Here is a 12888-nt window from a genome sequence, read left to right as displayed (position 1 = left end):
ATCTTCTGATCTCTTTCTGGGTCATGGGAGGTTCTGCAGCCAATCCCAGGTGAGGGTGGGGTCACCCCGGACAGGTCTCCAGACAGAGACCAACAACCACTCAGACCTACGGACAGTTTAGAGTCACTAATGAACCCAAACATGATGTCTTTGGAGGCCCCAGGCCGGGAACCCAACCAGGACCTTCAGAGAGAACCACCATGACACTTTGCTGCCCTAAAAAACCACAACAAACTTAAAATGGGCCAAATACTCACTGCAACTGTGGTGTGGATTTATCCACCGCTGAAAATGTTTCACTGTCCTTGAAACAGAGTTTAATTAAACTCACCTGAGAGGGAAACCCTTTGATTTCTTGCCAGTGATGTGAGGGATTTGGACCTGCAACCACTGACCTTTCAGTTATCATCACCTCTCCACATGTTCCTTTCTGTTTCTTTATCACACCAACGATAACGAGATGTTTCCAGGCATTGCCCCTGGCTGTGGCTGCAGGAGACCCTGGATGTAATGGGTGGGGGAGGGGCTGAGGGTCTAGAAGAATCTGTCTATATTAGACCCGGTGAATCACGGCAAGCTCTGCATACCAGGTGTCCCCTTTCATGCCATATAAGTCCACCCCCTCCTTTCCTTTCAACCCCCCCACCCTGCCCCCCCACCCCACAATGCCACAGTGCTATCTGTGTCTATTCTTAGGCCACTCTAGGTCTGAGAAGCCAGGTCCTCTTCCGCCCCCTCTGCTTTTTCTTCTCTGGCTCTGTCTCGTCTTCCTCTCTCATTCTGGTTGTAGTCCTGGTCCTGATCCTGGTCCTGGTCCTGGTTCTGGTTTGTGTGTTTGTGTTTTCGTCTTAACTTCTGTTGTGTTTCTTCATCTACTGTTTGACATCACTGTCTCCTTTCAGAGCTCCTTACCACCGGGCATCCTGTGTCCAGCTACTGTTGGTTTCATCGTGGGTTTGTGCGTTTCTTTTGTTGTTGTGTGAAGGATGAGCACCTACAGTGTCTCGTTGCCTGGCCCTGGACCCTGGGGCTTCAGGCTGCAGGGGGGCAAAGACTTCAACATGCCTCTCACCATCTCCAGGGTGAGTTCAGTTTGTTTGTGTGGTCCTGGACTTCCTGCTGCAGAGCAGACCTGCTGGTGTGTAATCGTGTGTTGTGTTTGTTGTATTGGCTGTGTGTTGTGTTGTGTTAGTCTTTCATGGAGTTTAATCAGCTCAAACTTGAATTTTGGAGTGAAATGGGAAGATCCATCTTTCAGGTTCCAAATTGAACTGCGCTGGTTCTGACCAATCAGCATAATGTGGGGGAGGAGCCATGGTCCTCTGTGGGCGTTTCTCAGGTGTGAAGCCAACTGCAGGAAATAGTTAGTGTAGAAGCTACTGGTTCCAGTTTGATTCACTAGATGGTCCCACTGGTGGTGATATCATGAGGTACTAGGTGACGTAATTGGTTGAGTATCTAAGGTGGTATAGCAGCTTGTTCAGGTGAAGTTAAAGATGCTGATAAAGTGTTTCTGTCATTGACTTGTAAAGAAGATAAAGTCAGATAAATCAGATTTCAGTGACCTTCAGTGGGCGGGGCCATAATGTCACAATGTCATGATATTACCTGTCAGTCGCCAGCCTGTGTCTCTCAGAGATCCAAATTTTTCGTCAGGAGGAGGTGGCTCTGTTCCCGCCACCCACCTTGTCCTCCTATGTAGCAAACCTTCACTGTTTAATATCTGGAGCAGGGAGCTTTTACTTTGTTCAGAGTTGTTTCTTTGTATTAAAGTTTTAGTCAGCGTGGAGACCAGGAGTCGGTCCACAGTGAGGGACTGTCCTCTGTGAACCCCCAGCCCACCTCACCCACCCCCACTGGTGCCTCCTTTCAGCCTTTTAAATATATTTAGGTTGAAATGAGCTCAGAGGTCAGCGATGGCTCATTTGTCTCACAGTCTCTCAGGGATTAGTTTGGGTCCAGGTCCAGGAGTCCGGGTTAATTAAGGCTGATGGTCCCTGAGCGACACCTTCCTGAAGGGAGCAAGGGCTGATGGGAAGAGCACCTCAACCATGAGGATTTGAGCTGAGAGAACTTCTTTTGTCTCTTTTATTTTCTTTATGGAATTTTCCTCCAATGTTCCTGGTTCTATGTGGCACGGGGGCACAGTTAACTATGTTCCCCACAACAAGGAGATCCTGATTCGGTTCCCGACATGGGGCCTCCAAAAACATAATGTTTGGGTTCATTGGTGACTCTAGTTTCTGGTTCCTGGTTGCCAGAACAGAGAGAGCTCTGTCACAGCTGGGCCATTACTTCATTTCATCACTTCATAATTTGTTATGATATATTGATTTCATCTGGTGAGTTCATCCGATGTTGCACACCTGATGCAGAGTTTTTAAGGTGGTATCTGTTGTAGTAAAGTTTTACAGTATTACGAGCTCAGGAACTGGACCTGGCTCTTCATGAGATCCTGATCCTGCTGGGATTAAAGGACCCTCAGCATGGGCACCCCCACCCCAACTAGCAAAACCATCACCATGGATCCCCCCCCCACACACACACACACACACACACACACAGCAGCTGCTGACAAGCTGGAAGTTGTTTTTAGCTCCTGAATGTCACACAGAGCTACAGTTACAGACCCAGAGTCTGTGTGATGATTTACTGCTCAGCTCTACATGGGGACGCTGTTGTGACATCACGTCCTGTGGACTCTCCTGTGCCTGAGTGGGTCCTCCTCCATTCTGTGATGTTTCTGATCACAGACTGCATGGATTTGAACCTGAAGATCCAAAGCAGCTGGTTTTGTTTTTGGTACCACCATCTTCTAATTGATCAGAGAGAACCTTCATTGCTGTGCCTTAAAGATGTGAAAAGATGTGGTGGTTCCTGAAGAGCTCTGTGGGGATTTGAATGTAGGGTGTTCTCTTTACATGATGAGGGCTACCTGACCTTTGATCTGTCCACAAGTCATTATTGGTGGGAGGGTCCAGGAAGCAAGTGTAAGAACACTGTTAAATTGAAATGGAACAGAGGGGATTATGGGTGATGGCCGTGGCTCAGTGGACTCAGCTATAGGAACAGCTGTCCATGGTTTAACCCTCAGGCATGAACACTTGTGTCTGAGAAACGCCATAGAGGTCAAATGTCAAATGTTCGAAACGCAGCAGAGTAATTTTTTTCAGACTTTCATTCACTATCTGATTGAGAGTCTGCCTTGTTAAGAGGAGGTGTGTTTGAATCCCAGCAGACCTGAACCTGAACGTCTCTGATTATCTGAACGTCGGTGACCTACTGAACAGGAAACGCTGGTCCTGGTTGGTTGTGGTGCAGGTTGCGTCCTCAATGTTCCACTCTAAGCTGGATTTTCAGATTAGAGGACTTTAGTGTGCTGACATATTGTTCATCACTTTATTGAGGAATTATTTTCGCATCTGATTGATTGATTCATGGAAAATTTATAACTTTTTTTAATCCAGCTGTTGATGAAGTGACAGAAAGACTCAGTGACCTGTGGAGCATTAAAAAAACACACAGGGAAACATTAAGAGGAAGCTGTGTTTTGTTTTTTGACAGACTCTGAATGTCTTTGTCTCTGTGTTGGAACAGATCACTCCAGGCAGCAAAGCAGCACAAGTTAACCTGATCCAAGGTGATGTCATTGTTGCCATCGATGGTGTCAGTACCGATGGGATGACTCACCTGGAAGCTCAGAACAAGATTAAGATGGCAAACTACAACCTGGCGCTTACGATGTCCAAGTAAGAACTGACTGCTTCCCTGACTGACTCTGACTGATGACGATGATGAAGATGATGATGATGATAGTGATGATGAATAGTCCTGATGAGCAAGTGTTATTCAGTCCTTTTTCTTCTGTATACTGGATCAAGTGGACTGTACTGAGTCTAGGCCACATTCAGGTTAAATCCAGATCTACTTCAGAAATATCAGATGTTATAAAATCATTAACTGTTTGCTATCCTGCCTACAGGTCAAAGCGCCCTGCTCCAATGCCAGCACCAAGAATGGATGTCACTTTTCCCATGATCCCTCAACAACAGGTAACCTTACCCAGAATGCATTTTTCTGTCTGCAGCCCAATGAAGCTGATCATTTTTCCTCAGCATCTCTATTTCCTTTCTTTGTTCACCTCTGATTCCTGCTGTGATTTTTGAGGCTCTACCAGGAAACTGGGGACATTTCAAAATAAAACCATGAGTAGTTTTATTTCTGAGGAAATTCAACCCAGTCACATTTTAAAAACCAGATGTGGTTCTCCTCAGGTCTTTAGTTTCTTCATTTGATAAGGACTGAGCCTGAACCTGGACTCTGCAGGGAGTTTTTCGTGGCTCTGTGTCATCACTGACAGACAATGATGAGGAAGAACATGAACATCCCAAGACTGCAATATTTGTACAGTTATGCCCCCCCACCCCACACGCACGACACACACACGCACGCACACACGCACACACGCACACACACACACACACACACACACACACACACACACACACACACACACAATAATATTGATTGAACATTATATGCTGCTACCCCCTGGTGGCTGCAGGAAGGAGACTGTCAAACTAAACATTAACATCTTTTATTACTTATTCCGAAGTTTGAACTAAAGTTACCTTTGACCTTTAGACAATATTGACTTGGAATTTATAATATGAATGATAACAATAATATTAGAAATGTAAAAAACTATATTATTAGGTGTAGCAGATTAACCTTGTGTGATTTCAACTGAAAAAACACTGATGAAACACTAACGTAAAATTTGATTGATTTGATTGATTTTTCATTAAATTATTTTGTCTTTTTGAAATATTTTAAAATAGATATAAAAAAATGAAAAGTAGTTACAAACATTTTTCTGTTTATATTCTCCTTCATCCAGTTCATAGTCATATTGTCAGACTAGTGAGGACTAGATAGATATCCTTTCTTGTCCCATAAGGGAAACTTGTTTTCACAATCTGTCACAAAAACATAGAATACAGAAACAAGAAAAACATCACCAACACCGAACAACATGAGAAGAACACCACCAGACACAGCAAAATACACACAACGTGCACAAGCACAAACACCATCAGACAACCAAACAGACAACTGACATATTCAGGAGTGCTGAGTCCATACAGGGTTACTGGGGGAGGTTGTTGAGTGCAGAGATGGCGGACGGGACAAAGCTCTTGTTGAAGTGTGCCTGTCGCCATCTCAGAGTCCTGTACCCACAGACAGCAGCTGTGTGAGTGTGGATGGAGAGGGTGGTCGGGGTCGTTGGTTATTGCTCGTCCAAGGCGTGTGACTGCTCTGAGGTTGAGCTCAGTGAGGTTGGGTGCGGGGTGGTTAATGATTTTAGATGCTGTGTGTGTGATTTTTGTCGATTTGTTTCTGTTGGTGATGGACAGCATGTTGTAAAAACCGACCGATGCATTCAGAACTCATGAAGCCCCTAGGATATGAGCGAAACAAATCTAAATCCAGTTGCTTTCGATTAAGTTTGTTGCCTGGATAAAACATTTGACTCTTATAAGACTGTCAGTAAAACATATTGATGGGGTATTGATAGCTCTCTGCTCCCCTCCCCTGTCATCCCCTCCCCTGACTCCCCCTCCTCCACCTGAAGCCTCAGTCAGTGCAGGTCAATGGCCGCCTGTCGGCTTCCTCCGTGCCTGCAGAGGCCGACTCTCCAGGGAGGAGAGTTATGGTGGTCAGTCCCGCCCACAGGAAGCAGTATAACTCCCCCATCGGCCTGTGCTCAGAGGAGACTTTGAGGGAGATGGCAGCGGTTCAGGCGGGCCGGCCTGCGGGGTACGTAGAGACTGAGAGGCCCCAGTTGTAATGAGGTGGAGCTGCTTTAATATGATGAGCTTGTTAAAGCAATCGTTGCAAGCTTCATGAGCTCAAAGGTCATTCATATCAAAAATCTTAATAAACTCATTAATGTTAAATCTCAGTTTCAATAACAATAAATAATTGTTTGGTGTGTTTTACAATTCTGTAAGACCTGAGCTGTAAAAATATAGAAAAAATACAATAATACACAAAATCACACAGGAGCAAATAGGACTGAACAGGACTGTTGCCTCCATGGGTTTGTACTTAGCATTCAACCATGAACATTTAGTATTGAGACAAACCTCATCTGTGAACTGCACTATAGCAGCACCTCTTAGACCCCTCCCACTTTATTCTGATAGGTTGATGTGAGCACAGACCAGCCCTAGTAGAAACAATATCTCCCTGTGATATAACACTGACAACTGGGCTTCTGCTGACCATTGACCCTACACAAGAAACACATGAGAACATTCAGTGTTTTAAAATCATGAGCTGGACCTGAGTGAGAGCTGCTAGAACACACACTGATGATGATGAAAGTGGTGATGCAGAGTGTTCATGAAGAGAACATTCTGAAAACACAGAACAATCCCCCAACCTTACCCCAGTCTGACCCCAGTCCAATTCCAACAGCTCTGACCTGTTGGTCTGAGCCACTCTTACTTCTGACCTTCATTTTCTCCCTTTCTGTAGCCTGGTGAACTTCGTGCTCCTGCTGCTGATGAATTGCTGGACTGTCAGAAATTTGTTGTTGTACTTCACTGACTGTCTTTTTTTTTTCCACCTCTTCGTCGAACCAGGTTTTCTCTCCTGCTGCTCCCAAGTCAGTGTTTCAGCCGCTGTGCATGTGTCTGCTATGCATTGGTCTTGGTCTTGGTCTTGTTGAAGCGTTTTTTTGTTTGTTCTTACTGACTGTATCACAGTCTTGGTGGTCTCCTAATTAAACACCATCTTTCCAATCAGCCCTTTATTTTCCTGGTTAGGGAACCGATCAAGATGATTTCCATGTCATGCAGAGAGATGTGGTCAATTTCAAGATGAAATTTCAGGATAAATGCTGTCCAGAAACAAATAAAAAGAGATTATGTTTGTTGGAAACAGCTGAGGTGTTGTCAGTTGATGTCAAACTGAAACTCTGGATCGTCTTAATGAGGCCACACTCACCTGCAAGAGGACCCACCCATTTGATACAGAGACCTCACCCCCTCTGAGCAAATTAACAAATATATTTCTGTTTGTTTTTGCTTTTAAGAATTTAAGCATTTTAATATTTTCAATTTATTAATGGCACTGTGTGTGTGTGTGTGTGTGTGTGTGTGTTATATTCATAACATCCTCCTCTCTCAATAATACATTGATCTGTTTATTAACAGACTGATCTGTAGGATATGTAGCGACTGAGACCTCACTCAGCCCCAACCAATTCCCAAGATCTCCTCCTTCTGAATCTCCTCTCATGTTCTCCTCCCTCCCTCCACCTTGCTCCACCTAGCATTGGCTTTAACCCCAGCATGTTGAAAGACTCCGCCCTCTCTACCCACAAGCCCATAGAGGTGAAAGGCCCCGGTGGGAAGGCCACCATCATCCACGCCCAGTACAACACCCCCATCAGCATGTACTCACAGGATGCTATCATGGATGCCATCGCTGGACAGACACAGGGCAAAGGCCATGATGCTGGGTAAGGGCTCCATCTCTTGCTTCTCCTCCCGCTCGTCTTTCTCAGTTTGAACCCGAGGCCATTCAGGTTCTCCCTGGGATAGGCCACCTGCCCAGTTACCCCTCTCTCACCCGTGATGGACAGACAGAAGTGTCAATGTGACAGGAAGTGAGGTGTTGCTCTTGTGGTTGTGTTTTTGTGCATGTTTGTTTTGGAGGATTTCACCTGGCTGCAAAATGTATTGTGGGAAAAGTTCAGCACCTTCACCTTCAGCTCCACCGTCAGAGTGTGTGGACTGACTGTTGAACGGTGACCTCAGTGTGCTTCACCTTCATCTTAGTGTGCATGTCTTGGGAGGTCACAGGTCTGTTTCAAATCAGCGTGTCACTCAGTTCGTTCCAGATGAACAGCATCATCATTTCATTTCATCATTTTGTTGTGAGTCATGCTGCTTTCACTCAAACTCAAAACAACAGTTCACTCAGTGATGGTCCAGTCTGTGTGTGAGTGTGTTCGGGGGGCAACATAACAGAACACAAACACCACCTGTAGGATCAACACTGTGTCTCCTCCTCTCCAGCCACTACAGTCAACCTCTCATCATGCATCAGGCTCCACAGGCCCTGCCACCTCAGCAGTATCAGCCAATGCCGCAGCAGTACCACCAGCCCCCCTCACAACAAGCTCCGCCCACCCAGCAGAGCTCCATTCAGATTCCTCTTGGCTCAGCCCCACCCAAGGTGGTCAGCACCGCCTGTATCTACCCCTCCCAGCCTGGTGAGAGTGAGCTGCAGGTTTATTCCAAGTTTTCATCCTGATCCCTAGAAACTTTCTAATGCCATCTTCCCCCCCAGGTCCTACTTCAGGTCCAGCTCCAGCTTCACTTCCAGCTCCAGCTCGGGTGCCTTCAGCTCCTGCCCCGGCTTTGACCAGCTCTTCCAATAGGCCTCCATGGGTGACAGACACCAACTTTGCTGATAAATTTGACCCCAGTAAAACAACAACTACCACCACCATGAAGATACAGCCGTTGCCCCAGGCTGCCCCTCCTCCACCATCGTACATCCCCAACCCCTCCCCTGCAGCTCATAGCCCTGCCCCCATCACCCCAAGTCCTGCCCCCTTTCCTCCAGTTGCAAGGGGCGTGGCCCAGAGGGCAGAGAGGTTTGCTGCCAGCAGCCGCACCCCTTTGTGTGCAGCCTGCAACAACATCATCAGGTAACTCATCTGGTTTTGACCCAATTAACTGGTTTCATTAACTGATTTAACTAACAAATCTAATGGATCAAATTAACTTATCTAACTGGGGACACTTGACCTCTGACCTGAGTGTTCAGTCAGGTTATGTGTGTGTGTGTCTGTGTCTGTGTCTATGAGTACCTGAGCTGTGTGATGACACTGAGCTGCTGTGTATAGAGGATTTGTCAGATGATGAGCAGAGAGTAAGGAGAGGCTGTGGTTGTTTCAGGGGCCCCTTCCTTGTGGCCCTGGGTCGGTCATGGCACCCGGAGGAGTTTAACTGTCACTACTGCCACATGTCTCTGGCTGATGTCAGTTTTGTGGAGGAGCAGAACAACGTTTACTGTGAGAACTGCTATGAGGAATTCTTCGCCCCCACATGTGCTCGCTGCAACACCAAAATTATGGGGGTGAGAGCTCCACCTGTCTGTCTGTTTGTCTGTCTGTCTGCAGACAGTGTATTGAGCTGTGTGTCTGTTGTGATACAGGAAGTGATGCACGCTCTGCGGCAGACTTGGCACACCACCTGCTTTGTGTGTGCTGCCTGCGGCAAACCTTTTGGAAACAGCCTGTTCCACATGGAGGATGGAGAGCCATACTGTGAGAAAGGTAGGAGGACCTCATGTCATTTGGGACCAGGACTGGATCAGGGATCTGTGACGTATCACTGATCAAAGTTTCTCTGTGTCTCAGATTACATCGCACTCTTCAGCACCAAGTGTCACGGCTGTGACTTCCCAGTTGAAGCTGGTGATAAATTCATCGAGGCTTTGGGCCATACCTGGCACGACACTTGCTTCGTCTGTGCGGTAAGACCAGCAAAGCACTGCACTCTGACGGCAGCGGCCTACTGTGTCTGCCTTTCCTGTCAAAATTCCAAAGAGCTGCACAAGAGTTACACGTTACAATATTTCAGCAACAGAACGACAGAACATTACAAGAAAATCATGACATTTCAACATTCCAAAATGACAACATTACAATAATGTTACAACAGCACACATAGTATTTTAGACATAGTTTTTATTATCAACTATTGTCTTCTACAGATTTTTTATTATCCAAGTAATCAATCAGCTGCTGTGATGTTCATGGATGATCAGCACAGGATGAGTTTCTCACCTCTCCATGTTTTGGGTATAAATCTCAGAGTGAGATGTCTTGAGAGTTTAATGAATCTCAGACTTCACTGTCTTACCTGCAGGTCTGCCATGTGAACCTGGAGGGTCAACCTTTCTACTCCAAGAAAGACAAACCATTGTGCAAGAAGCACGCTCATGCCATCAATGTGTAGCCCCACCCACACCCTGTGGATCTGCAAAAAAACCACATGCAGATGTCTTTTACAGTGCCTGTAAAGATCCTGAAGCTAAACTCTCTTTGGTTTGAGACTTTATAAATTAATATCAACATTTGAAGTGACGACTCAGAAACATCAGGTTTATTCTGTTTTCTTCCCCTGAAGCTGACTTGACGCCTCTGAGATCCACATGGAGTCTGGAATGCAACATTAAATCACTGGATTTCAGTGTTTAATGATTCTCAAATATCCATCCATCTTCATCAGCTTATCCAGGGTCGAATTGTGGTTAATTCTCAAATAATGCAAAGATAAACAAACAACAGATATTTATCTGAAAAAGTTGTAATAATCTAAAATTAATCATTTAAAGTTGAAATATTACCCATTTAGTTTAGACTGAAACAATCAACTGAATAAATGTAATGAACAATTTATTTTCATAATCGCTTTTTAAATACATTTTGTAATTAAATTATTTTATTATTCATACACAAACAAAGAAAGACAGAATCAATACATAGTTTTAATTTCTTCATTTATGTTTTTTTACTTTGTCATAATTCCAATAAGTTTTATTATAAATCTAAAAGTGCTTTTTTGAAATCCATACATAAATAACTAAAAGGTTTCGTACAGTGACATATTGGACCCTCTGTACATTCACAGTTTGCCACCCGATCCTGAAATCTCCAACTGGAACTATAACCATTTCTTATTCTGACAATAATATAACCTTCATTCTCAAAATATAAACATATATGCTGTCAGTAATATATTCAGAGTCAATATCTACATGAGGTTATTGCACGTGTTTAAAAACATGTCCAGGCATCTATCAATAGATGGATTGATTCTCTGAGGGAGGAGTTGAACAGGTGAACAGGTGAAGCAGTTAGAGGTGGAAGAATTTCCTGTATTGCTCTGTGGTGTAACCTGGGTCTCTGGGTCCTTCTTGACTAGCTCATCATGGACATAATGTGAAGAGTTAGGGTTACAGTCCTTTATTGTCCTTATTTTGGAAACATTTTCCTCCAGAGCGCTGCTGTCAGAGCCCGTCAGTCCTCTGAATAGACGGTACTGTAGGAGGGTCGGGGTCCTGGTCTCCCTGATGTTCCTGATGTCTTTGTCACATTCAACTGCAAATGTTTCTGCTCGCACTGTGTTGTTGACCACCTCCTCTCGCTGAGTCAGGGGGGGTTAGTCCATCCTGAATCATCCACCTCCTGCAGAGTCAGCAGAAACCTCCTGGAGGTGAGAGGATTTTATCACCAATACAGGACTGATGGGCATCCCCCAGCATGAGTTTGTCCTCCCTTGATCAAAGCGTGATCAGGCCTCCACGCTGACTCTGACGTTTATAGTTCAGTCTGTTTCCTGCTGTCAGTGTATTTTTTAATTCAGTGAACCTGCTCAGGTAGTTGTTTTGTTGAAAGTCCCTCTTCACCTTTTATTTCATATTTATTGAGAGTTGTGTGAAGTTTAATGCAAAGACAATTTATCACAAGATTTAAATTTTGATGTTAGATTTTTTTTTTTTTGTAATTACACTGTAAAAAAGTGCAGGAGTGTTGATCTCTGGTTCTGTTCACACTGCAGACCTTATCTGCGTGATACTGTTTAAACTGGATCATTTGGAAGCTCTAAATAAAGGTCCAGTTGGTCTTCAAGGAAAATTCATCTTTTAAACCTTTTATAGGCTTGTGTGCCAATTTCATCCTGAAGATTTACATCATGTAAGTCTCTAACCCCAGAAACAACCCCTTTTGTTTCACTGAGCCCGAGCTCCTAGTTTGAGGAGAAACTTGGGGTTTTCCTATTCATTTCAATTGAGACAGAACCTGGTGGCCAAATGAGGAAATGCACTCAACAAATTGGTGAACAAGGTTTCCTGAGTCCAACAAGTGCAGTGTGGCCGGAGCCTCAGGTCTGTACTCCTGCAGTTTTGGTGCCTCCCTTCTCTGATTTCTCAGACCAACTCAGTCCAGGTCTGATGGTCTGAGCTGGTTTACAGTTTGTACTTTGGACATTTTATACAGTTTGTGTGTTTTTCTGAGTGAAAGTGTTTCGAAAAGTAACAAAACCATCACTTTTAGTTTGTCTTCGAGATGAAGTTTCTGTCACTGAGCTGCTTCAGCACTTTTGATTTTCAGCGTTTAAAAGTTTGTGATGCAAATTTAATAAATTTCACCTAAAAAAATGTATGATCCTTTATTGATGGAGATAAATTACAATAAAAATTTACTTTAAAAAAAGAAATTACTTTGTTGCAACAGCAAGAACATACACACATGCACAATCCGTCTGTGACAACAAAATCAATTTATTCATTCAAATGCTTATCTGTTTCCGGGTCACGGGAGCCAGTCCCAGATTTAGAGTCACCAATGAACCCAAACATGATGTCTTTGGAGACTCCACGCAGAAAGGCCCCAGGCCAGGAATCCCTAACCCAGGACCTTCTTGTTGTAAGGCAAAAGCACTAGTGACAACAAAATATGATTCTAAAATTGTCCTCTTAAAAAAGAAATAATGAAACTGTCATGATCCAATAATGATAACAGTAATTATAAATTATGATTATTGTAATGAGCATTATTTTTTGTACAAATAATTATTATATAAATATGATAAATTATGATCATTTCCTCAAAAAAATGACAGGAAACACCAAAAATTTAAGATTAAATCAGAAATCAATAATAATGAAAAAAACACATGTTCTAAAATTGCCATTCATTTAATTTATAATTATAGTATTTCCCATTTTTTAATATCAATACTGTGAGTCAATTGTAGAATCAGATCCTCTCTTCTGACTGGCTGACTGAAAGGAGAT

General features: G+C 44.0%; 1 protein-coding gene across 1 annotated transcript; it reads left to right on the top strand.

Moving 5' to 3' along the window:
• The first annotated feature begins 767 nt into the window (after window positions 1–767).
• ldb3a (LIM domain binding 3a) lies at window positions 768–12283 on the top strand. The gene is made up of 12 exons (XM_029520909.1): window positions 768–825; window positions 903–1082; window positions 3598–3749; window positions 3983–4052; window positions 6651–6673; window positions 7343–7531; window positions 8091–8287; window positions 8365–8728; window positions 8979–9159; window positions 9238–9358; window positions 9443–9558; window positions 9954–12283. Exons 2-12 carry the CDS (start codon window positions 987–989, stop codon window positions 10041–10043), a joined length of 1599 nt encoding a protein of 532 aa, XP_029376769.1. The 5' UTR covers window positions 768–825; window positions 903–986; the 3' UTR covers window positions 10044–12283.
• The last annotated feature ends 605 nt before the right edge of the window (window positions 12284–12888 follow it).

Source organism: Echeneis naucrates, chromosome 15 (assembly GCF_900963305.1).
Source record: "Echeneis naucrates chromosome 15, fEcheNa1.1, whole genome shotgun sequence".
In the NCBI taxonomy this organism is placed as follows: Eukaryota; Metazoa; Chordata; class Actinopteri; order Carangiformes; family Echeneidae; genus Echeneis; species Echeneis naucrates.
The sequence above is the reverse complement of the archived record's forward strand: the minus strand, read 5'-3'. Positions and strand labels throughout refer to the sequence as shown.